This window comes from Euleptes europaea, chromosome 13, assembly GCF_029931775.1.
Source record: "Euleptes europaea isolate rEulEur1 chromosome 13, rEulEur1.hap1, whole genome shotgun sequence".
NCBI classification, from domain to species: Eukaryota; Metazoa; Chordata; class Lepidosauria; order Squamata; family Sphaerodactylidae; genus Euleptes; species Euleptes europaea.
The window spans coordinates 36,041,215-36,065,974 of record NC_079324.1 but is presented as its reverse complement, the minus strand read 5'-3'; the positions used below and the strand labels follow the sequence as shown (position 1 = coordinate 36,065,974).

At 46.5% G+C, this 24,760-nt stretch overlaps 1 protein-coding gene across 1 annotated transcript in view; it reads right to left on the bottom strand.

Moving 5' to 3' along the window:
- The window catches only part of GPC3 (glypican 3), a 299,948-nt gene extending 276,015 nt beyond the window's left edge, over positions 1-23,933 (bottom strand). The window contains exons 1-2 of the mRNA XM_056859209.1: positions 23,780-23,933; positions 3,482-3,643 (exon numbers count right to left, since the gene is read on the bottom strand). Of these exons, the coding sequence (XP_056715187.1) occupies positions 3,482-3,643; positions 23,780-23,933 (316 nt within the window). The remainder of the gene's footprint in view (positions 1-3,481; positions 3,644-23,779) is intronic.
- Between the last annotated feature and the right edge of the window lie 827 nt (positions 23,934-24,760).

The window sequence follows — 24,760 nt, the reverse complement described above, 5'->3', positions numbered from 1 at the left end:
AATATATACTCAACCCACCAAGGATGGTGCTACTATTTACAGTTTCTAATTGAAACTGAAATCTACAGGTTTCTGTGGGGATTTCCATGGTCTTTGTTTGTGTTTTGGCCATGTCCTTCTGCTTCTTCCTGCAGCATGTTCTATTTTTAAAAAAATCAAAGCATCAACAACTTATTTGAGGATCGAGAAAGTTCATGCTGAAAACATTTTATTAATCTCCTAGGCACCACTGAACTCCTGCATTATTTAACCCTTCTTGAATGCAATTAACATGTTACAAGATCTTAGCATTGTTAAGTGTTAACACAATTCATCGCTGAACAGAATTTTGCTCCACCACAAATAAAATCAGCAATTTAAATGAATCTAACAAAAAGTGGTAAAACAAAAAGTGGTATTTATTCAACACGCTGACAAACTAGGGATTATGCTGGCTCCAACGTTAACTGCTGGAGAAGTTAATGCAGCTGCATAAAATGCTTTCTGCCAACTCAGTCTAGCACAGAAGACGGCTCCCAATCTTGACATGGCCAATCTTGACATGGCCAATCTTCTACGCAGTAGGATTTATTCTGTTTACCCCGTCTGGATTCTTGACAATTTGCCCACATTGTACTTTGATTTCATGTCTTAACAGCTTGGGGGGGGGGGGGTAATTGACTAGTGAGCTCCATATTTTAAATGTTGTAAATTCTCTATTTTGATGCATTAATTTCTTGGTTTTATGCTTTAGATTATTGCACTGATTATGCTTTTATCTTGTTATAAATTGCCCTGAGCCCTGCTTTGTCAGGGGGAGGGCAGCATATAAATATATTAGTGGTAGTAGTATTACTATTATGCCACCTGGCTCTAAACCATAGTAACCGAGACTAGACTGCTGCAACACACTCTGCTTAGGTCTCCGCTTGCAGTCAGCTCAGACTCCAGTTGAGGCAGAACGCCACAGCTCAGTTATTATCAGGAGCTAGGTGGAACATGCATAATTACTCAGATTTCGAAGTCTCTCTCTTGGCTGCCCATCAGTTACCAAGCTCATTTCAAAGCACTGGCTATCACGTACAAAGCCCTTCATGGTCTAGGCCCCTCACATTTGCCAGACCACCATCAACAACCGCCTGGGCATGCACAGTCTTTGTTGTGGGCCCCACTTTGCACAATGACCTGCCTGATAAGCTCAGGAATGCTCCCACTCTCCAGTCTTTCTTCACACTAGGCAAAACTGAATAATTCAGGAGGGCTTGTATTATTTTTTTTTACACAGGTAATGGTACTACTCATAAAGCTGTACTATAATGAAACGGTTCAAAAAGATTCTCTGGTAAAGGGATAGGGGATGGACTATACTATAGTATGTACTGCCCATTTCTCGAAGTATGATTCTATGATCTAATTTCCGCATCAGTTAACAACACCTTAATGCTTTGTTTCAGCTCTGTTCAGATTTCTGCAATCCAAATCCTTTTTCACTATTGGACGCCCGATCCTGCTTATTGTATTGACTTATACTATGTAATCCGTCTTGGGTCTCAGTGAGAGAGGCAGACTATAAATAATGCTCTAGATAAGTTAATGTTTTGTCAATGCCAGTGAACAGGCAAAATATTTTGATTGGATAAACTATGGATGATATGATTTGGAGCTACATGCACCCCAACGAGCTAATACCTTTACCCAAAACTTAACATGCTCCCACAACTGAACAATTTAAAGCTTACCTTAAAATAGACATCTAATACATTTTGTATGTCAAGACAGAGGTGCTACCCAAATGTTATTCCTGCCCCAGCCCCTTATTTGAATGATATTTTACCTGTACAATAAAGAACAGCCTCAGAGCCTAAAACTCTAATAATGCAATAAAACTTTGCTAAGTGAACACAGTAACAGATACGCCTGGATAGATTTTTGGTAAATGCCAAGTGATTCCCCCTGATCTTTATCAGCAAACAGGCTGATGCAATTTCAGCAGAAAGAAAATTAAATTCTGTGCAGAGCAACATCTGACCAGGAGTTGGGGCTGTCACTCAAGCAGTCCCTTGAGCTGTCAGACTGAAAAATATTAAAATGAATTCTAAAGGGGGTTGGGGGCCATTATGAGTGGCCAGGCCCTGTCTCCATACCAACATATTACACCGCTTCAGGCTAAAGTGAAAAATATACTAGTGAGATGCCATTCCCCGAAGAGGTGGCCAATTGATTCTGTAATGCAATAAAGAGGAGGGGGGGAGGTATAATTAAGAAACAGTAGTTTCAGGGGAAGCTTCTAGGCAATAACATACTTTTATTGTTTCCCCCACCCCACCCCGTTCTCCTGCTTCAGAAGAAAGTCCTGGCTTGGTTTACCCCCCCCCCCAGGCATCAGACAACCATTGAACAAATGAGCAGAGGCACCCCTGTCATTTGGCTGCGGGCAAGAGAGGGTGCCCTGCAGCCAGAAGCTTCTCCCTTCCATTACGCACAAGAAGAAATAACCCCTTCATTCCCAACACTCTCCCCCCTGCAGGGTCTACTCAAGGAAATAGCTAGGCATGACTGCTCAAGCCACAAAGCACCTTCACATTCTGTTCCTGGTAGCAGTTTCTTTCCAGGCAGAACACCTGCACAATTGAACTGGGGACATTAAAAACAATCTGCAAGCTACCGAGGTATATAGTTTAGAAAGTGCAGAACATTAATCGCTTAGCAAGTTGGTTGTATTGACCACTGTAAACACATTCTTCAAATGCAACCACATGCAGGCATTAAACACAAGCTTTCCTAATATAAGGAAGCAAAGAAGAAGAAGAAAAAGCTTTGTATTCACTGTAGCTTATATGTCTTTAAGTTAACTGTAGCACTCCTGGAATCACATGTCATTTGCCCAAGGCTGAATGAATGTTAGGGTTAACAATCCAAACAAGAAAAGAAAGGAGGCATCATTTTGCAACTGACTAAAGCTCAGTTTGGTCTGAGGCAGCAAACCATTATCAGATGTTGAAGTAAGGACCCTGGACATGCAAAGAGAATCCAACAACCCCTTTGCTACAGAGATCCAAGCATCTCTGGTCCAAAAGAGACTTCTGCTTCTGAACTCCACTCTAGCAGCAGGTTTTACATAGCCTGAGCCAGTTTCTCACCAATCATACTGGCTGTCAGGAACCAGCATGCACCAGGCTTTTCCACCATGAATGCAACAGGAGCATTCCAGGGGGGAGCATTTATTTCAGGGGACCTTCAGTATCCCGTTGCTGTGCAGCAGAACCAAAGTGAAGCCCCTAAAAGCTGCCAACTGAACTTCTTCTGGATTGTTCCAGTACCCACCCCTTAACGGCTCATGAGCCACATGCAGTCACACATATAAACCTTGACCAAAAAGGTTCCAAAACATGCAAGTCTTAATCTGGAATGCAGCTACCTGGCAGTCTACCTCTCAAGCGCTGCGTAAGTATCACCTTTCACCTCCCTGAAGGAGAGATGAAGTATCAACTCTGCCACCTACCTTGGAAGACTGCTGCATTCTGAATGATGAAGAATTTCAGCTCCATGCTGGCAGACTGGAGAAGCTGTTCCATATTGGACCGGGCCATGGCTTGGTATTTCTCCTCTATTTTCCTGGAGCAGCACGTTGGAACTTTTGGCACACATACTTGCAAGTCAAGCCCTGTATGTCCAAACAAGAAGGCATCTGGTTACCACAGAGTTGGTCATCAAACAAAGACGAGTCTGAAACCCATGAAGTGGCTCTGGATGGCTGGTGCTGGCAGGCTGCAGAGGGGAGACCGGACAATTCAGCTCATGGCTTTTGTTTCTCTCTAACGACCAATTCTGCCTTTTCTGTTAGGCACATGATATACCTAGAGAACAGACAGGATTGAGTGCAAAAACCTTCAGTTCATAGAGCATGCTCTTCTGAACTCTTTCATAGAGGATGCTCTTCTGTATTCTTTCTGAAGCCTGTCTCCTGCTTCCCAGAGTATTCTATCCAGGCAATGACCCATGGGAGGGGGGGAAGAGAAGTTGACACCCCTAATTCAGGAATGTATCCAGTGACCTTGAGCAAACTGCCTTGGCTAACACCTTGCCATTACTTCACTGAACAGTCCCATTAATAGACAAACCAAGCCATCTGCCCTTTGCGCCTGCTTCCCACAAGAAAATGTCAAATAGTCACTTGCTTTTTATGGAGTAAAATAATCAAGTTACAGAAAATTATATTGCCGCAGTGGTAAATCAACCAGCAGAGCTACACCCTGCTGAAAAATCAAAACTATCCCCACTACATATAAGAGACAATTTGACACATTTCCTTCAATGCAGCAAGCCAAGCTTCACAGGAGTTTTTGCACTAACCCTCTAGAGTATCAAGCATAACAGGAGGCATGGTACAAAACCCCTTTCTTGTAGCAGAGGAAAATGGAATAGACACGGCTGAAAAGCTCATGAAATTACCAACAAATTCAAGCCACAATCCTAAACAGACTTAGTGAGAAGCAAGTCTCCAAGATAGTTTTCCAGATAGACAAGTCTGATGGCAACTACATAGATGTCCATGAATGGGTATTAGCCATCAGAGAGAACTTAAACCTATTAAGTACCTAAGTGTAAACCACTGGGGGATAAAGTACTGCTGCCCTTACTTCTTGGAAGGCCAGGAGTATCTGGCTGGCCACCATTAGCCAAAGATGCTGGACCAGACAATTCCTTGATATGGTCTAACAGCGCTTTCATTATGTTCATTCCATCTCTCCTAGCACATTTAAAAAGTCAAGAACTACTATTCAAGAAGCTTCAGTACAGGTGAAACAGACCAGAACAGCTGCAAAGTCAGAAATACCCTTCAGACTAGGGAGCTCAAAAGCAGGGGAGGAGATCATTTGTCTTCATCATTCCAAAGAAAAACCAAACGTAAGAGTGAAATACAGCCTCACTTGATCGGATACAGCTTCTGATGTTCACAGATATCAACTAATCCAGCCTTCTCTTGCTAACCCTAAGCAAGGCATGGCTAAGTTTCATTTGGCTGCCATTGCCCCCTCAGGTTGCAGCCCTGCAAGAGGAAGCAGGAAGAGGTTGCAGCCAGATTGAGTTTTGTCCAGACCAACATGGCCAGTATGGCTACACCCCAAAACAGAATGCTGCATCTCCCTCACTTACTTGAGGTTTCTTCCCTCAAGGCTACTGCCAGCCTTCCCTCCCCTCTACTTTCACAAGATCCCTTTCTCGGTCTCACATTTCTTGTACAATCTCTTTAATTGCACCATGTTCTCGATTTCTATTGTTGTGAGCTATGGCTCTGATTCTGTTCTCTGGCCTGGATCCTGCAAATTCTGTTTGTGCTCCTACAGCCCCACAGGTGAGACTTCAGTTGAAGGGCATACTTGTGAACAACCACTCACCTGGTCACCTACGGTGAGTAAAAACAGCCTCTAAGCAACCAAACTGGGAAGAGTCTGCTAGCTGGAAAGAGCTGTGTTTTCTGCCTTTTGGAAGCCAGTGTTACACCATAAATCTAACTTCTGTGTGTGGGGGACAGGTAAGCTGCTAAAGAGTTTAAGAGATAGTAGCCTGCAGGCACTTATTTGCAAGACTACCCCAAGGCTACCGAAGTCAATCCAACACCCTGCCAATACTTTTCATACAAAGTCACTGAGATTTTCTGCAAAGAACAGGAGAGAAATCACCACTGAGTTTCACTTGGGGTGAGTAATTGGATGCAAACCCAGTTCTGCTATATAAACTACATATTGCTAACATCCAGGTGTTGAAAGAAAAGACCTTGTGAGCCATCAAATCTGCCTGCACACACAAACATTTTATCCGACTCAGGTCTCCAGAGATAGTTATCTCCCTCATCTGCAGCTAAGATAATTCTTTTGCTTAATGGCCCTTACCGTTAAAATAGAAACTGGAAGATAAAGCTATTTGGTTCTTTTTTAAGAGGGGGGAAGCAAAAATTCGTTTCTAGCCATTACATCTCACAGTGCTAACATCGTCAGTCCCAAGAAGCAATCCCTTCTTTGCCCTCACTGCAGTTCCTTTTGACAACTACACTCCAGCTTCCGTTGATCTTTTCATTGCCTGGCTGCAGCGAAGGGACCCCAGCACCTCTAAGCCAGGTCTTGTTAACTTCAAAGGCATTTCAAAAAAGTCAGTTCTCATCACAGAAGCATAAAGCTGAACAAGAAAAAGATGCCCCTAAGCCCAACCCTTTCTGCAAGCAGCAACAGAGCCCCTCACCATGTATCAGACCACACATTAGTCATACCCATAAGTTGACACAGAGCAAGTGCATCTAGACTGGCAGTAGGGATGCCAGCCTCCAGATGGAACCTGGGGATCCCCTGGAATTACAGATCATCTCCAAGCTACAGAGGGAGGGTGGGGTCTCTGGCATTGTACCCCACTGACATCTCAGCCCTCCCCAAGTTAAATCCCCAAATCTCCAGAAGTTTCCCAACCTGATCTGGCAACTCTACCTCCCGCAATCCCCTGCCAGTGGCCAAGGGGGACCTGGCAACCCTCATTGGCAACTGTGTACACAGAAGCCAGCCTGCTCTTTTTGAGCATACAAAGGGGATAAGTGTGCGTAGCATCACCTCCAGTAATCTAGTACCAAGCCTTTGGATTTGCAAGCCCTGACATAGCCTTTTGACCTCTTCCATTGCGTGGTCAACTCCCACAGCTTTTGGCTCAAGCTACCATCCCTCAACTCTGGGACCCTGAAGACCCCACAAGTCTAGACTCACCTATGCCACAGCCCCAGCACAAATCATACAAGTGATACTCTGCAGGAAGAGTATCAATAGGTGATTAAAAGAAGAATTTCCCACAAGGAAAGGCATCTATGCTTACCCAAACACTTTCTGTGGTCCCAGTATTATGCTGTGGTGCCCAACAAGGTAAACACCATGTAACATGTCAGGGTGCTTCTCTGAGATGGAAGGACTAGTTATGCTGCATACCTATTCTCTCTAGTGTCAGAGGAGCATGCCTATTATCTTAGGTGCTGTGGAACACAGGCAGGATGGTGCTGCTGCAGTCGTCTTGTTTGTGGCTTCCTAGAGGCACCTGGTTGGCCACTGTGTGAACAGACTGTTGGACTTGATGGGCCTTGGTCTGATCCAGCAGGGCCTTTCTTATGTTCTTATAAGAATTGCTTCAAGATCTCTGCATATCCCTCTTAACATTTTAGAGCCGTCAATGATTAAGACAATAGTAATAATCTCCATCGGCTGCAAAGGTTCAGACTTGCAACACAGAAGTATCCCAAACAATTAAGAAATAAAAGCAACAGGAGACAAAAACACTGGATTCTGGATTTGATGGCTTCAGTCAGTTCCTTTTCAGGTCTCTCTCTGCCCTAACCCTGCACAAAAGAACAGTTCCCCAGTAAAGTATTTTACAGCATCCAGCCAGGATGTATTCAGAGATAGGCCAAGGGGGTGTAATGAAAAACATGACATTTTAAGGATGAGGGTGCAAAGAATTATTAGACAATTAGATTTTGCTGTGCCATATTTCATTTTAATATAAAAAGCCCATATTTCAATTGTGGGATAAACAACTCGGGTAGTTGACAAGATTTCCTCCCATTGTGCCGAGAGGTGAAGAGGCAGCAGCTGCTCAACAACAAAAAAACAAAAAACAGGTCAAGTGCCGAGTGATCTGTTTTTAAAAACCTAATTAAAATTATATAAATTATATACCAACCACGCTCAATAGGTGATTAAAGCCAGAACACAGGGAACATGGCCCAGGGCATTTGTTATGCCTTATCCTTCGTGACACCCTCCCCGCTTGTGGCTCAAATGCCATGCATCTTAGTCATACAGTGCCCAGTTGAGATTAATACAGCTGATAGACTGATTACTACCAGTCCAAAAAGGACTTGCTTTTAAACACAAGCCTCTGCTCCCAATACTGGCAGTGCTTTCTATGAACAGACGCAGTATACCAAGGGTCTCAACAAGGTACCGACCAACACCTTTCCCAATGCCCATCAAGTGTTTTTAGAAAACAGGTAGGGCCAGTTGAGGCTTTTGTTCAACAAAGCTTCTGATGGGCTATTGGAGATTGATTGGCTGTGCATATTTTTTTTCTGCCAGCATAGGGATCTTCACTGTGTAACTGATGGTAAGCTGTGGCAGCCATTGTATAGCTGGCTCCATAAGAACATAAGAACATAAGAAAGGCCCGGCTGGATCAGACCAAGGCCCATCAAGTCCAGCAGTCTGTTCACACAGTGGCCAACCAGGTGCCTCTAGGAAGCCACTAACAAGACAAGTGCAGCAGCACCATCCTGCCTGTGTTCCACCGCACCCAAAATAATAGGCATGCTCTTTTGATACTAGAGAGAATAGGTATGCAGCATGACTAGTATCCATTCTAACTAATAGCCATGATTACCCCTCTCCTCCATGAATATGTCCACTCCCCTCATAAAGCCCTCCAAGCTGGAAGCCATCACCACATCCTGGGGCAGGGAGTTCCACAATTTAACCACCTCCCATGGCAGCCATTTTGTGGCAGAGCTCACCATGCTGCGTCAGGATTCTAAAAGGTTCAAAAAGGTTGGGGACTCCTGCAGGATACTAAGCCAGAGACCACTGGGCCACCTAAGACAATCCAATCTCTTTCAGCAGTGGCTCTCCAGAGTCTTGGGCAGAAAAGTCTGCCAATCAAGGTAGTCAGCAATAGAGACTTGCAGTGCAAGAGATGCATTTTTGCCCTGACCTGGATGGCCCAGGCTAGCCTAATCTCGTCAGATCTCAGAAGCTAAGCAGGGTTAGCCCTGGTTAGTATTTGGATGGGAGACCACCAAGGAAGACCAGGGTTGCTGTGCAGAGGAAGGCACTGGCAAACCACCTCTGTTAGTCTCCTGCCATGAAAACCCCAAAAAGGGGTCGTCATAAGTCGGCTGCGACTTGACGGCACTTTACACACACACACACACACACAGATGCATTTTACTACTGAACCACAGCCTCTCCCAACACACAACCAAATTCCACCCACCCAAGCTGACTCGAGGGGAATTGACACCCATTTGACACAACTATGTAGTACGATGGCTAAGGGACAAAGCTGTGAATTAGCAAACTCAGGGCAGAAGTAAGACTCCAACTGACGGCTTGCTAGGTGCCCTTTGGACAGCCACATATTCACCCTTAACCCTCCCTCCTAGCTCTTGTTTTACAACATTGCATTAATTACATGCATTGGAAGAGGCAAGATAGCTTTTTCTGCAATAGTGGAGATTCTAGAGAGCTGCAGGTACTATTAAGTCCTCCAAAAATTTCAGTTCCCTATATGTGTTTCAAGCTGTTGCGCCTCCTCTTGAGTGATTTCGGGATGTTTTTATCACTAGTACAAACATACCTTCTAGAGTTCATAGTGCACACACACAATACAACATTACTATTCATGACAATCAATCATGACATTACCAGCTTATTACATCTCCTTTTACAATTTCTTTTTACAACAAAAGGTACGTTTATGAACTCACAGGACATTTAACCAACTGTTTTTTGCACATGTAATGCACTACCTTTGCCATAAAGAAAATAAATCCACCATTGTGCAAACATTCACAACATCCAAACATCTCTATATCATGCCTATACATGATACAGGAAGTGCTGTTGCAACTTTAGACTAAAAAAAGCAAAGCCTATTCCCCCCCCCTTAGTTACTTCACATATAGTCTGCCTTTCTTGCAGAGATTCAAGGCAGATTACAAAAAAGCAAGATAATGCGTACAATAGACCATGTAACAGAACAGTACATAGCAGGCACAATAAAAATTGCATAAATATATGTATTTATATATCCTGGAATCTGAAGGGTACCTGAGTCTAACAGAAAAGTCACAAGTTCATCAACCTCCTCCAAGAAAGGCTAAGCCAGCGTGGTGTAGTGGTTAAAAGCGGTGGACTCTGATCTGGAGAACCAGGTTTGATTCCCCACTCCTCCACATGAGCAATAGAGGCTAATCTGGTGAACTGGGTTGGTTTCCCCACTCCTACACATGAAGCCAGCTGGGTGACCTTGGGCTAGTCACACTCTCTCAGTCCCACTTACCTCACAGGGTGTCTGTTGTGGGGAGGGGAAGGGAAGGTGATTGCAAGCCGGTTTGATTCTTCCTTAAGAGGGGGGGGGGGAGTCGGTTTTTATATGCCAACTCTTCTTCTTCTGATGTAGATCCTGCATGAATATATTCATACAGTTTCCCATTCAGTAAAGAAAGGGCCTAATAGAACAGAAAATGGAATGCACAGATGAGGGGAAGAGTGCTCAAATTACAAGGATGCCATGAAACACCTGACTCACTACCTCTCACAATGCTTAGCTACTGTTACAAGGCTGGGGGGGGTGATCTAGCCCCCTGACTGGATCTCCCCACCAGGCATCTGAGGCTACGTGCTTAGCTGTGGAGGGCAGGTTTAGTCTCCAGCTGTATATTGCTTTGGAGACTGCATCTCTACTCATGCTAGAAACTCTGGGCGAAATCTCTTTAACCAGCTGGCTGCCTACTCCTCCCCCCCCCCCGTCTCCCTCCCCAACACGCACACTTTGATCAGATACTTCCTCTTGTCAAAGTATCTTGCCATACTCCCAAGAGTCACAAGCTGCCTTACAATCTGCCTGCAGAGTATGCAGCAGTAATGTTAGGATCCAGAACCATGGTCAGCACCAAGGAGAGAAGGTCCTATTTAAATGACTATCAGGATGCAGAGTAAGGAAGGCTGTATGCTGTCCTTTTGGGATAGAGCAGTGGTTCCCAAAGTGGGCAATAACACCCCCTGGGGGGCGGTACAATTACCTAGGGGGCACTAAGAGGCAAGGGGGCAGCAGGGGGCGTTAGAGGTGGGCCCTTGCAACTGTGTTGTTGGATAAGGTAGGGGGCGCTGGGGTTGAGTTTGTTGAACCAAGGGGGTGGTGGCCCGAAAAGTTTGGGAACCACTGGGATAGAGGGAGGGAAGGGCAGAACTGATCTGTTTTTGCAGATAGTGCACAGATGGAATCCCTTTTTACTAATGACATCGTAGTCCAAGACATGATTACTCATCCAATTTTACATTAGAATACACTGAATTCAACTAGTCAAAGAATTCCTGCAGCGACAACATCCTTTATGTGACACAATGTAACCTGTTACTTATATTTACTTCATTTCGACCTCACCTTTCTCTGCAGTGGGGGCCCAAAGCAGCTTACTTCTTTCTCCTCAATTTTATCCTCACAATAACCCTGTCAGGTTGGTTAGGCTGAGAGCCTGTGACTGCTCCAAGGTTATCCAGCAAACTTCCATGGTGGAGTGGGGAGTCCATGCATTACTGTTAAACTGTTAAAACTGTCTCAAGAACTTTCCATGAACAAGTTATTTTATAGGCCCTAGAAGACCTGCCTTCCCTTATTTTTATTTTGTATTGATAATGCAAAGTGTTCTTGCATTGACTGTGCTCCTCTACTGAGCTAGGTGGTGTGTGTGTGTAAAATGCTGTCAAGTCGCAGCCGACTTACAGCGACCCCTTTTGGGGTTTTCATGGCAAGAGACTAACAGAGGTGGTATAGCAAGGTCAAATTCAGCAGAGGCTCAATTCCGCACATTTGTGTTATTGGGGCAAGAAACCCAAAACACCCACTGCACTTTTGATTGTTTGCCATTTGTTCTAAGTTACCACTTAGAAAATATAGACAAGGCAGGTGTACACTAAGGAATCCAGATCCTTTTGACATTTTATCTGCAATTGCCGATAAAATGTTAAGATGCTATCAAGGGACTGTGTAAACATCCGAGACAGATTTTGCAAATATGCAGCCATAAAGAAAGCATTACCAATTTATAGGGGTCTACAGCCTCCATATATTTTAATCAGGCACATAAATACCTACACTTCCTAAAGCTATTGTGGGGGGGAACCACTCACAAGAAAGCTCTTCAGGATGTTGTTAAAATTAATCCCTTGGCAGAGAAGAAAACCCTAAATGGTCACAGTGTAAAGTGATCGCCTGGAGCAGGTTGCTACAGTTGGAGGCTCTGCTCATGTTCTCTCTACTATCAAGAGAGCAACTTGCAAGCCTGAAATAATTAAGAGCAGAAAACTCAATTACCCAGCAAACTAAAAGACCTTAAACTGCCGTGCTGAGCTAAATAGAAAACGAAGTAAGGACCCACAGCGTCATTAGTGCTGGCTCAAAAAAAAAACCACACACACTGCCTGTCCAGACTCAACGATAATTTCAGCTTCCTAAAAAAAATATATATACTGCACTTTAAAGTAACCTCTCTTTCTGAAAATCTTATTTCTCCACAACAAAATAGCAAAGCTTAACTTTTCCTATTTTCCAAAAGCACATCTATATTTGCCACTATTACAGAGAAGGGACTGACGATACAGGAAACCCAACTCCATTACAGAAGCCAAGAGAGAGAGAAAATCTAATTGCCGAGTCCAGTCATTTCTGCAGCAAGCTCTAACTGCAACTTCATTGTTGAGACAAATGGGGGTTTCTTGGCCGCTGAGATCTCGAAGAAGACCCTTTCACCTTTAATTCAGTGCCTTATACACAGTCAACCAAGGACAAAATTACCCAAACTGAAATTTAAGGCTACTCGTGATCTACTCGTGTATTGACAAGTATTGACATCAAAAGGACCACAAGTTTCTGGCGGACATTCTCTTGTGACACAGCCTTGGGCAAGTCACGTTTTCATCCTGCAATGAAAAAAATCAGTGGCATTCCTTTACAGCAGGATTATTGATTGCATAGAATGGGTAGAAAAAGCACATTTACTAGCAGGAGGTGTGTTGTCAAAAGTCTATCCACAACGTAAGATATGCATCCTGCAGAACAGTTGCAGAATATCTAGCTTGAGTCAAGAGTCAGGCATATACTTTCTACTTATGTAGTAACTAGGAACTTACTAGTATATCTGCCTTTACGTCTGAAGCAGGGGCTAATGCAGCCAAGGGGAGATTGGTGCCCTCTGCTTCTGGGGTTAATGTTTAGTTTATTTACTTCATTTACACCTTACCATTCTCCCCAGTGGAGACCCAGAGTGGCTTACATCATTCTAGCCTCCATTTAATCCTGACAACTCTGTTCGGTTGGTTAGGCTGAGGGTGGTAGTAGCTCTAAGTCACCCAGCAAGCTTCCATGGCTCCCTGATCCTAGTCCAACACTCTGGCTACGCTCCACCACAAGCACCCCACTTCAAACTTTTATTTGAAATATTCTCTTATCTTTAGTTCAAGTCAGAACTTTAAACAGAAGCATCACTACAGGAAGTACAAGCAAGCAAATCTTGTTTCTGCTGCTGAAGCATCCCTAGGTACTACCAATTGAGATCTCTATCCTGGGGAACAGTATTCATTTTGGTTTAGAACTCCAGACTGAAAGTGCATTTCATGTGGAAGTTCCAAGCCCGGCTTTCTACACCAGATTACACAGCATTCATTTTCTGCCAAGCCCTGCAAGCAAGCTTGTTTGAAGCCTAAAAACAGACACATTCTGGCAAGTGGGGAGAAAAAGTAGCCAGCCAGATGACTGTTCTAACATGACAGATGAAGGGGGCGGGGGGGGGGAGGGAGCAAGAAGAGACGGTGAGAAAAGCAATAAAGTGGAAGCCTGACAGCCCTTCCAGAATGACGCTTCCCTGATTACAGAGATTTATGTAGTCGATGCTGGAAAGTAGATGATCATCCAAGTGTAATTACTCTGCAGAGATCTCTAGGATGGGCCTGTTCCAAGAGGGATAAGCGGCCAGTCATTGCTTTCGTTACAGCTACATATTATATTGTTCAGCAAATAAAAGCATGGCCAGAAAAACATACGGAGAAGTTTCAACTGTGCATGACCATCACCAAGTAACTGTATTTATCAAAATATCCCCAATCTCAAAAGCTCATTCTTGCAACTGTTAAGACAGGGAAAAGCTACTTCGCTCACCAGCTTTGGTGGATCAGTGATCACTAGAGTTGCCAACCTCCAGGTACTAGCTGGAGATCTCCTGCTAGTACAACTGATTTCCAGCCGACAGAGATCAGTTCACCTGGAGAAAATGGCTGCTTTGGCAATTGGCATTGAAGTCCCTCCCCAAATCCCGCCCTCCTCAGGCTCCTCTGCAAAAATCTCCAGCCGGTAGCTAAGAGCGACCTGGCAACCCTAGATCAGAGCATACACCATCAGACTCATTTGGCATGAGCAGGAGGTACTAGTCCGGCCAACTCCTCATTCAAGTGGGTCAGAGGACCCTTAAGAACATAATAACGGCCATGCTGGATCAGACCAAGATCCATCAAGTCCAGCAGTCTATTCACACAGTGGCCAACCAGGTGCTTCTAGGAAGCCCACAAACAAGACAACTGCAGCAGCATTGCCCTGTCTGTGTTCCGCAGCACCTAATATAATAGGCATATTCACCTCATCCGGGAGAGAACAGTTTATTTGCAGCTGCTGACTCAGAGGCCCTAATGGGCAGAAATCTCTGAGTCCCGATTATACTGGGGAAGAGATATTTATCCAAATTCAAGTTATGACGATACATCAACAAGTTATGCATATCTGATTGTATTACAGACAGAAAGGCGACTCAGTACAGTTGCAGTTTCATCTAGTTTCTCCTATCATTTTTTATCGTTCACTCTGACACTCCATGACTCTTAGCCCAGTTACCCAGTGCACAGAGCAGGCTTGTAGCTAGGCAGAAATTCCTTCCCTGGCAGTCTGGAAGCCAATTATTACCGGGAGATCTCTGGGGTACTGTCACAATAGGGTTGCCATGAGTCAGAAACAACTTGACGGCACTTGACACACACACACAGAGCAGTATACACAAATGAGATAAAATGCAATGGGCTGGATCCAGCCAGATTCTTTTGTGCCATCTTGTCCAATTCTCTTCACTACAGCCCCCATCACACATGGCTTTTGTGCATGCAGATCCTGTGATCCCCAAGGGGGATCCCCTCGGTTTCAGTAGTGAAAAAGCTGGTTGGGGTCAGTGCAATGTAGGAATGAGTTATAGGTATCTAGGCTGATTTTTAGGGTGTACATTGCAGTGCAAGGTATGAGTATTCTGTGTGCCCATCTCCTAGAATTTACAACATTGCTGCAAAGGCTTCCAGGAGTCCTGGGCACGTGGCCAGCTGCCTCAGTACTCCCAACCTGTGCATTTTTAGGACTAGTTAATGTGACTTGCCAGCTTTCTCTCTCTTCCCTGTATTGAATGCCTCCCTGCTAAAGCTGGAGGGTGAGAGATTTGTGGAGCTCCCTGCCCCAGGATGTAGTGATGGCTGCCAACTTGGAAAGCTTTAAGAGGGGAGTGGACATGTTCATGGAGCAGAGGCTATTCATGGCTATTAGTAAAACTGGATGCTAGTCATGATGCATACCTATTTTCTTGATAACGATCTTGGGTCTCCCTCTCCCCCTCGAACCCCTGTTTTACTGCAACACTATGAAAACATGTCCTCCAAAATGTCCTATCTTTAACAGCCTTGCTCAGGTCTTGCAAACTGAGGGCTGTGGCTTCCTTTATAGTCAATCCATCTCTTGTTGGGTCTTCCTCTTTTCCTGCTGCCTTCAACTTTTCCTAGATGATTGTCTCTGTACACCTCTTTTAGAATAGAAAGCAGGATGATCAATTTATTAACACACACACTCCACACCCATCCAAGTAATTCCTCAGCAGGACTGGAGTCCTGGAAACGGTTCACCAACTTACAGTCAAGTAACCCTGACCATGTGCAGAATGCATTTCCCACCAACAGAACCCATTCCTTGAAGACACAGAATGAGGGAACAAGGATGCCATATATAACTTATCTTGTAGAAAAATTGAGCAACTCCATGCTATACAGAGCAAAGGATGGACAGTATATAAACTACAGATAAGACTCCTAGATGCTCTTTTTCAAAGCCAATTAAATGTAAGGGGTTTTTTCTCTTACACAACAGAGTCAGTTCAAGTTGATCAACTCAGTGCAAGCACACTGGACTCATCTTGCAATTTCTCCATTAGCACAGATAGGGCTATAAGTACCATGCACCCCAATTAGTTCCATATGCCCAAATATACTGAAAAACCACTCCACTCTGGTTGACCTGGCAAATCTGCCTGAAAAGCTGCATCAGTTAACGGCTTGTACCTTAAAAAAAAAAAAAAAAAACCAAGGCAACCAATTAAGGCTTGATGTGCGCACACATTTTGCCATGGTTCGCAAGATGGTTGTACCATTTGAGATTTTAATAAAGCCATGGTTCAGCTTGTCAAGCTAAGCACCACCTGCAGAGGAAATGTCTGGGAAACTAACGAGGCTGCTTCCATCCTTGGAAGCAGAGGGCATGGAGAACTGCATCAACCATAATTAATCCAAGTCATATTTTGGGCAATTGTGTCACCCCAATTTGTAAACAACCATTACCTACAGTTTAGATATTCCGGTAACTTTAACTGCAGTCTATTTTCCTTAATCACGGCAAAGGATTAGGTCTGCATAGAGCCAAAGAGATAATACTTTACTCAGTGTGTGCAAAAATCTTTGCTCCATTGCACATTAACTCACTGTGTCCATTGCTGCTTCTCTTTGTACCACCAATTTGCTATTCTCAGCGCAAGCTCACTTAAATCCCACTTCAAAGAATTTACTGGATTTGCAAACCAACCGTCATGTGCAAAGTGGATTACATCAAGTGCACACAGATTAACCTTTGTAGAAAAAAAGAAAAATAAATAAGAGATGCCACCAAAATAGGTGTATTGCAACAGTCATGGGGGGAAGATCGCTCTGTATTTTCCAACATGGACAGCAAGCAAATCCCCAAAACCACCCACACGAGAAAGCTACACCCCTGGATCAAGGCTGTCCCAGCAGGTACAGACAGGTGCCTAATACAAAACTTCAGAGCACCTGTTCCCCACACCATGCCCTGCCATTATACGTCCACACAAAATTATTAGCATCCATCATTCAGGAGGAGTGCTAATCTATCAGGAAATCAGCATCTAGGCCAGGGACAGACCACCTTTTTTTGTGCTGAAAAATTGCAACATCTACCTGCAAAGATGCTGGTGTGCCAACAAATAATGGGAGAGGAAAAGATGAGGCCAGCCAAGTTTGGAGCAAGCCAAGCCACAGTGGTCCTGCCAGCATCTTGCTGTAGACTCAGCTGGTAGCTATGTGGGTCAGAGAAGTGATGGCAAAGTGGCAGCTATGCCTGTTGCCTTCTCCTGCATTGCTGGCCCCAGAAGTGCTGGCCGTGCCTTGGCTACTGAGGCAGAGATCTGGCCCTGAGTGCCAAGCACAATGATCTTGTGGGCCAGTGTCAGAACACACACTGGGGTCTGGCTACCCCTGATCTAGGCCTTCCCTTTAGAGCTTTGGTTAGGTTGCTTGCAATGCAGTGACAGCCGTCTGCTTAGCTCACCTCCGGCAAGCAATAAGTGCCTCAGGTAACCAGGCAAGAGAGGCGTAACCTTTTATATTTGCCAGTTGCATCTTTCAAGCTGTTAAGAGTGCCACAGGTGATTTAACAGGCCAGTGGAACACCCAGGGGGGAATTATTCTAGAGGGGGTAGCTATGTCAGTCTGCTGCCACCAGAATAAGCAAGTGGTGCAAAGAGCAACACGTTCATATGCCAACTTCAGAATCACAAAGTGATACATTCTGCTGGCACAGAGACATCTGAGATTTATGTTCAGGGCTATGAATAGCAGGAGGGGGATGAGCTACGAGAGAGGGTCAGAGTGCCCACTTTCTTAGCACACTACACTCTGGAGTACAAGTAAAAAGGATATCGAGAGACAACAACCTACTCTGAATGCTTGTGGACCACTCCCAAGTCTTGATTTGGGAGATAGCAACTTTTTTCTGGACTTTGTTACCCTCCTATGAAAGGCAGTGATTCCAGTTGATTATAAACATGCAGCCTTCTCCAAACAGAGGCCCTTTAACCGCTCCCCGCCCAGCCTACTTCGAAGCCCCCACTAAACTTGTGGTCCAGCAGGAATGTGGGTCTCCCTCAGCCAAACCCAACACAGCATCTCTGGCACCACACTGCCTATCTAAGCTTCCTGACATTATACATATTTTATACAGGTATCTTATAGGCATGCAGCGCGAGAGCAACAGGCCTGGGCTCAGCTAATGGCCCATTAGGTCTGCACTGGAGCATTGAGAACACATTTGTGACAGCCCTTCATAAAGACTTCACTGTGTGGACATACTTGCACATTTTACAATTGATTGTTATGTCTAGACTCTACTTGCGTCCCCAGGGTGGCAAAGCTCTTGCACAACAGCCTGCCTGGAGCCAAAGAGCTATTTCATGGCTTTAGCACAAAGGAAATGGGGAGGACTTTCTAGAATAGGGTTGCCAAATTCTCACCCAGGCAGTGCCTTTATCTTGAATGGCAACATAAGCTGTTAATGCAGCAACTTTTGTCCATCTCTCCAATACATGTACTAAGGAAAAGCAGCTTGAACAGAGTCACCATACATCGGCTGTGACTCTGACAGCAAACACAGAGCCCACCCCTTCCTTACCTAGCAGAGGCCAAGCAGCCCTTGGACAAAGGAGCTGTCAGCAACACTAAATAGGGTGGAAGAGGAGCAAACTCTTGCAAGGACATCCTATCCTATTGGGGGGGGGGGCTGATCCTATTAAGAACATAAGAAAGGCCATGCTGGAACAGACCAAGGTCCATCAAGTCCAGCAGTCTGCTCACACAGTGGCCAACCAGGTGCCTTGAGGAAGCCAACAAACGAGATGACTGCAGCAGCATTAACCTGCCTGTGTTTCATGGCACCTAATATAATAGGCATCCTCGTCAGATCCTGGTGAGAATAGTTATGCATCGTGACTAGCATTTATTTTGACTAGTAGCCATGGATAGCCCTCTCCTCCATGAACATGTCTACTCCCCTCTCAAAGCCTTCCAAGTTGGCAGCACCTTCATAGTTAAGCACACAAGCTGTGAGCCAGAATGCCCCAGAGTTTGAACCACATGCATACATGTACTCCAAAGTGGCCAGGAAAATTATGACCTTTCTGGAGAGGCTGAAAGGAAGGAAGAGGAGAGTTGGTTTTTTATATGCTGACCTTCTCTACCACTTAAGGAAGAATCAAACCGGCTTACAATCACCTTCCCTTCCCCACAACATACATCCTGTGAGGTAGGTGAGGCTAAGAGAGCTGTGACTAGCCCAAGGTCACCCAGCTGACTTCATGTGGAGGAGTGGGGAATCAAACCCAGTTCTCCAGATCCGAGTCCACCGCTCTTAACCACTACACCAAGCTGGCTCTCTGGAGGTAACACTTGCACTTCAAATGAGCTATTAAACATTTTAAAGTAATATAGCAGCCCCACCATCCTTGGCAGCTAACCACAATAGGTGACAGAGAGGCAATGGGGAAAGGTTTGGGCATTGTAAGCAGGAACCCCACCTCTCAAGGCAAATTCAAGACTCCCAAGGACATGCAAACCTTCCCCTATAGGCAGGGGCCACTGACTTCTCAACTGTGCTCCTATGATGAAGGCTCCAGGGTCAGCGGGTGGGAGATGTCAGGTGAGGTTAATTGTTGGCCTTCGCCCCCAAAAGGTACTCTCGCCTGCTCTTAAGAACCTCCATCTGAAGAGTGCCTTCTCTCACCCACACCTCTGCTTTGTAATCACACTAACCAAGGCTTTTATTTCTGACCCAGTTCATAGCTAATTAGAGATGCTTTTTTTTTTAAGCCGGCATTTGCAATCTGGAGTGCGGGGATGCGAGTGGTCACTTTTAAAAGCTGGAAATTACAGGGTTGCCTCTGTCCTCTCAGACACATGGAAGGAGATTCAAGCAGAGACCAAACAAAACGACAACCCCCATGTGTTTTGCAGCCTTGGTTGGCCTGCAGTTCTCTCCCCCCACCCCCAAAGAAGCCAAATCGTTTAGCTCTTACAATATTGATGAGCCTCCTCAGCACTTTTCCCGCAATGTTTGTCACCTTGCTGTCTATTCGCACACAAAGCCCTAGATCTCTTCCCCACACTTGCCAAGGCTGTTGTGCCATAAATTGTATATACAGTGAAGGCTCTAGGAAAAAGCTATTGCCCCCTACAGACTTCGCAAGCTCCTGCTGGGAAATCAAAGAATTCTCCATTACAATTCATTGTTCCCCTGTGGGGAAGAATTTCACAGAATCCGCGGGTTCCCTTCCCTTCTTCCTGAGAAGAAAGCAGTGGGGGCGGGGGAGGAGAAACTTTTCACAGATTCCCACTCCACGCTCCCAACCAAACCAACAATCAGCATGCACAAATAGAGCAGAGAGTCAGGTTTTCCTTGTTTTCTAGATACTGTGGGTGAAGTATAATTTTAAGAAACAAAAGAGACTTAAACAGCCTCTGCTACAGCACCCCAAGTACTGGGCGGGCTAGAGGGAGATCAAGAACTCTTCATTTACACTTTGAATTTGGATCCCACAGACAAAGCTGGATCACTATAAAAGAATTGTTACTTCATTTATATATCCCACCTTTCTCCCCAATGGGGACCCAAAGTAGGTTAAATGGTTGTTTTCTCCCCATTTTGCTGTCACAACAACCCTGTGAGGTAGGATAGTCTGAGTGTATGTGACTGGCCCTAGGGCACCCAGCAAGATTCCATGGCAGAATGGTAATTTGAACCTGGGTCTCCCGGATCCTAGTCGAGCACTCTATTACACACAAACATATCAAAATACTTCACTGCAAGTCATTTTACAACAACCCTGTAAAGCAGGCCAGTAGCATTTCCCCCTGTACTGCAAAAAAAAAAAAAAAAAAAAAAAAGGTCTGAGGCTGTATCACCTGGCCTCAGGCCATCTGGTCAGCCCCAAGGGCAAGTCCCTTATGCATCAGAAAGCCACACAGTAATTCACACTCTTTGAAAACCCCAAAAGCAGCTGTGCCTGGAAAATGTTCAGCCCTTCCTAAAGTACCAATGCTTTCTATCCTCACTTGAGAATAGTCCCATTGAAATCAGTGGGGCTTACTACCAAGAAATGGGGCATGAAATGCTGACGAGCTCAAAGGTAACTGCCCCCTGGTGACATGGAGATCCACACGCCAGAGCAATAGTTGTGGTGCCCGCTTATTTAGCCTGCTGGGAACCCCATGGCAGAGATTTACTTATTTCCTGAGCAAGGAAAAGCCTCCCTCCTATAGCAGGTAAAGAGGGTTGGGGCACACAACCTGACTTTTGCTTCTTCAAGAAACCAGCCTGACTTCACACAAGCCCCAAACTTGCTGCAGAGGGGGGAAACTGCCCGGGCCTTCCAAGCTCCACTAACAAAGCTAGCTAGCTCTCCCTGTCTTACTCCCCCCTCCTATGTATATACATACACACAGAGAGAGAAAAGCAAACACAGAGGTTCTACAGCAATATGGATTTCTCAAGAGTGACAAACAGTGTTGAAAGACTGTAGACCAAACAGCGGCGTTGAAGTAAGAGATTAAATATTGGTAAGAGGAAAGCTTTCAAATGTTCTAATCTACCACACGCCCGCACAAATGTACTGCTTTTCCTTTTCTAAAGACAATATCGAGAAGCCGGGAAAAGGAAGGAAGGAAGGAAGGAAGGAAGGAAGGAAGGAAGGAAGGAAGGAAGGAAGGAAGGAAGGAAGGAAGGAAGGAAGGAAGGAAGGAAGGAAGGAAGGACAAGGCTATAGCATCAGGGGTGGTAGATCTGGGCTGATTTTTCCAAATAATTTGTCTGGCTGTCACCCCAGGTCAGAAACTTTTATCTGGTTCCTTTGTTCAGCATACATACTGCTTTCACGTTCTTCTCATCTGAGAAATGAACCTCAAACGTGCCTGGGCACGGGGCACCACCACCCCATTCCCAAAGGGGGTCTCATCCCAGTCCTTGTTCAGAAACACCGAATTCAACCCAGCCCATGCACTCAACAGTTTACACAGGGAGGTTTGCAGCTTCTCAGTATCTCCACACCAAACGCATGCAACGTCTTTCACTCCGCAGGGCACCTCTGTAGGGGAAACACGTGCTTCAACAGCTCAGGGAAGTCTAGCGTGTAGCAGTGTCCATAAGCCACAGTAGCCAAATAGAACCTCCAGATGCAAGCACAGGATACCACTGCATGAAGGAGCCAAAGGAAAGCTATCCAGCTGAGTGCCCTGCCTGAAAGCATTCTAGCTGCACGGGGTCAGAAACAAGACATTAAACAAAACGGACCTGGGATAGATCAAGCACGGTCCTTTCTAGGTGGTGTAGTGGTAAAGAGCAGCTGTTTGGAGTGGTGGACTCTGATCTGGAGAACCAGGTTTGATTCCCCACTCCTCCACGTGAGCGGTGGAAGCTAATCTGGTGAACTGGATTTGTTTCCCCACTCCTACACACGAAGCCAGCTGGGCGACCTTGGGCTAGTCACTCTCTCTCAGCCCCACCTACCTCCCAGGGCGTCTGTTGTGGGGAAGGGAAGGAGATTGTAAGCCGGTTTGATTCTCCCTTAAGTGGTAGAGAAAGTAGGCATAAAAAAAAAATAATAATAAGTGGCACCGCCTCACGCTGACGCCTTCCTGCCCCCGGCGCCGGGGTTTCGCCTGCGCTCCCCAGAGGCGCGTCCTTCCTTCCTGGACGGCTGTCGCATCGCTCACGCCGGACTCGAGACCGGAGGGCAGGAAACTTCCAGGCAGGCTTCAACAGTCTTGCACACCAAGCGCTGCCTGGCTTCGCTGCCCAAGTCAGCAGAGCGCACTGGACCCGACCCTCCAAAGGTGCCCGTCCCGGTTCTGCCACACACACACACGAACACACACGAAGCTGCCTTCTACTGAACCAGACCCCTGGTCCATCAAAGTCAGGAGTGTCTGCTCAGACCGGCAGCGGCTTCTCCAGGGTCTCGGGCCGAGGTCTTTCACATCACCTACTGGCCCAGTCCCTTGAACTGGAGATGCCGGGGATTGAACCTGGGAACTTCTGCACGCCAAGCAGATGCTCTACCACCGAGCCACGGCCCGTCCCCATCGTTCGGACGGGAACGAGCGCCTACAGGGGAGCCCGCCGAGGAGCCTCGCATGGGGACAAGGGGAAGGGGCGGCGACGCTCAGGGCCGAGGCCAGGCTTTTGTGCGCCCCAGGCAAGGCGAACGACTTGTGCCCCCCCCCATATTGCTAACCAATTTTCAAAAACAGATGTCTTGTAGGAAAAAAATAAGAGCACAAAACTTTTTAATAAGGCGTTATGATTAATTACATTCCATAGCACTGTGGGTGGCCGTGTTAGTCTGTCTGCAGTAGCAGAAAAGGGCAAGAGTCCAGTAGCACCTTAAAGACTAACAAAAATATTTTCTGGCAGGGTAGGAGCTTTCGTGAGCCACAGCTCACTTCTTCAGGTGAAGAAGTGAGCTGTGGCTCACGAAAGCTCCTACCCTACCAGAAAATATTTTTGTTAGTCTTTAAGGTGCTACTGGACTCTTGCCCTTTTCTACTATTCCATAGCACTGTCGTGGTACTCATCGTAGAATAAAAAATATTAATTGTCAGTGGCATTTTCTCCCCCCCCCCCCAGAAAGTAATCTGTTTTAGGCGGTGCCCCTCCGGCCGGTTTTGCGCCCCTCTGAGGTCTGCGCCCTAGGCGACCGCCTAGTTCGCCTAACGGCAGCAGCGGCCCTGGCAACGCTAAGTAACCGTGGCGACCTGCGGCTTGCACAGAACTCTTCGCCACCCTAGAAAAAACTGACTCCGGCAGTTAACCCCACCTGGAACCCCCCGCCTCGACCAGCCCACCCCCGCCTCTCGCTCCTCACCTGCGCCAGGGCTCTCCGGCAGCCACTTGGCCCCGTGCTGGACCGCCGGGAACGTGGCGCGGACGCGCTGGCAAGCCGCCTCCGCCCGGGCGCTCAGCAGGGCGGCCGCCCAGAGCAGCGCGCAAAGGCGCCCCGCCGCCCCGCCGCCACCCATCCCCAGCCGGCCCGCCCGCCCGGACCCGCCCGGACCCGCCGCGCGCTCGAGACCAGAGTCCGCAGCTCGCGCCGAGCCCAGCCGCGAACCAGGCGCCGCTCGGAGCAGCGCACCGCAGTACAAGAGGGGTCCGCGCCGCGCTGATTGGCCCGCTCGGGCCGCCGCCGTGACTGGCTGCCGGGGAACTTTCCCCGCCTCCCATTGGCTCCGGGGGGGGGAACTCTTCTGCCGCCCCCCACTCCCCGCCGCCGCCTGAGACCCTGGAGAGCCGCTGCCGGTCTGAGTAGACAATACTTGCCATTTACGCACGGGAGGTTTTGCCTTGGGTTTGCCCCCCATCCGAATCCTCAACACTCAAAAATGAGCCCCCATGCAGAGTTTTGAGAATTTGGATGTGGAAAATGTGCCTCTCGAGAGCGGCAAACCCAAGGCAAAACCACCCATGGGCCAAGGGTCTGATTCAGTAGAAGGCAGCCTCGTGTGTTCATGTGTAGGGACCTGCTGCTCCACGGCCTGTGCTTGGAGGGACTAGAGGAGACCCTGGAAGAAGAAGCACACCCCCCCCCATGTAACTGAATGAGAAAGAAAGGAGTGCCTGGAAATCCAGAGGTGGAAAGCAGCTGGAGTTGCCAGCTTCCCAGCTCCTGCATCTTTAACACAGATTTGCTACTCAGCAAGCCACAGCAGAAGCTCTTTGTGTCATGAAGACTTAACAAGATCATTACAGAGATTGCAGGTAGCTGCGCTGGGCCACAGATGTCTGGCTTTTGCTACTGCTAATGATTGTGGCACAAAGAGCCCTTAAAGGGGCAGCTGCCGCAAAGGCT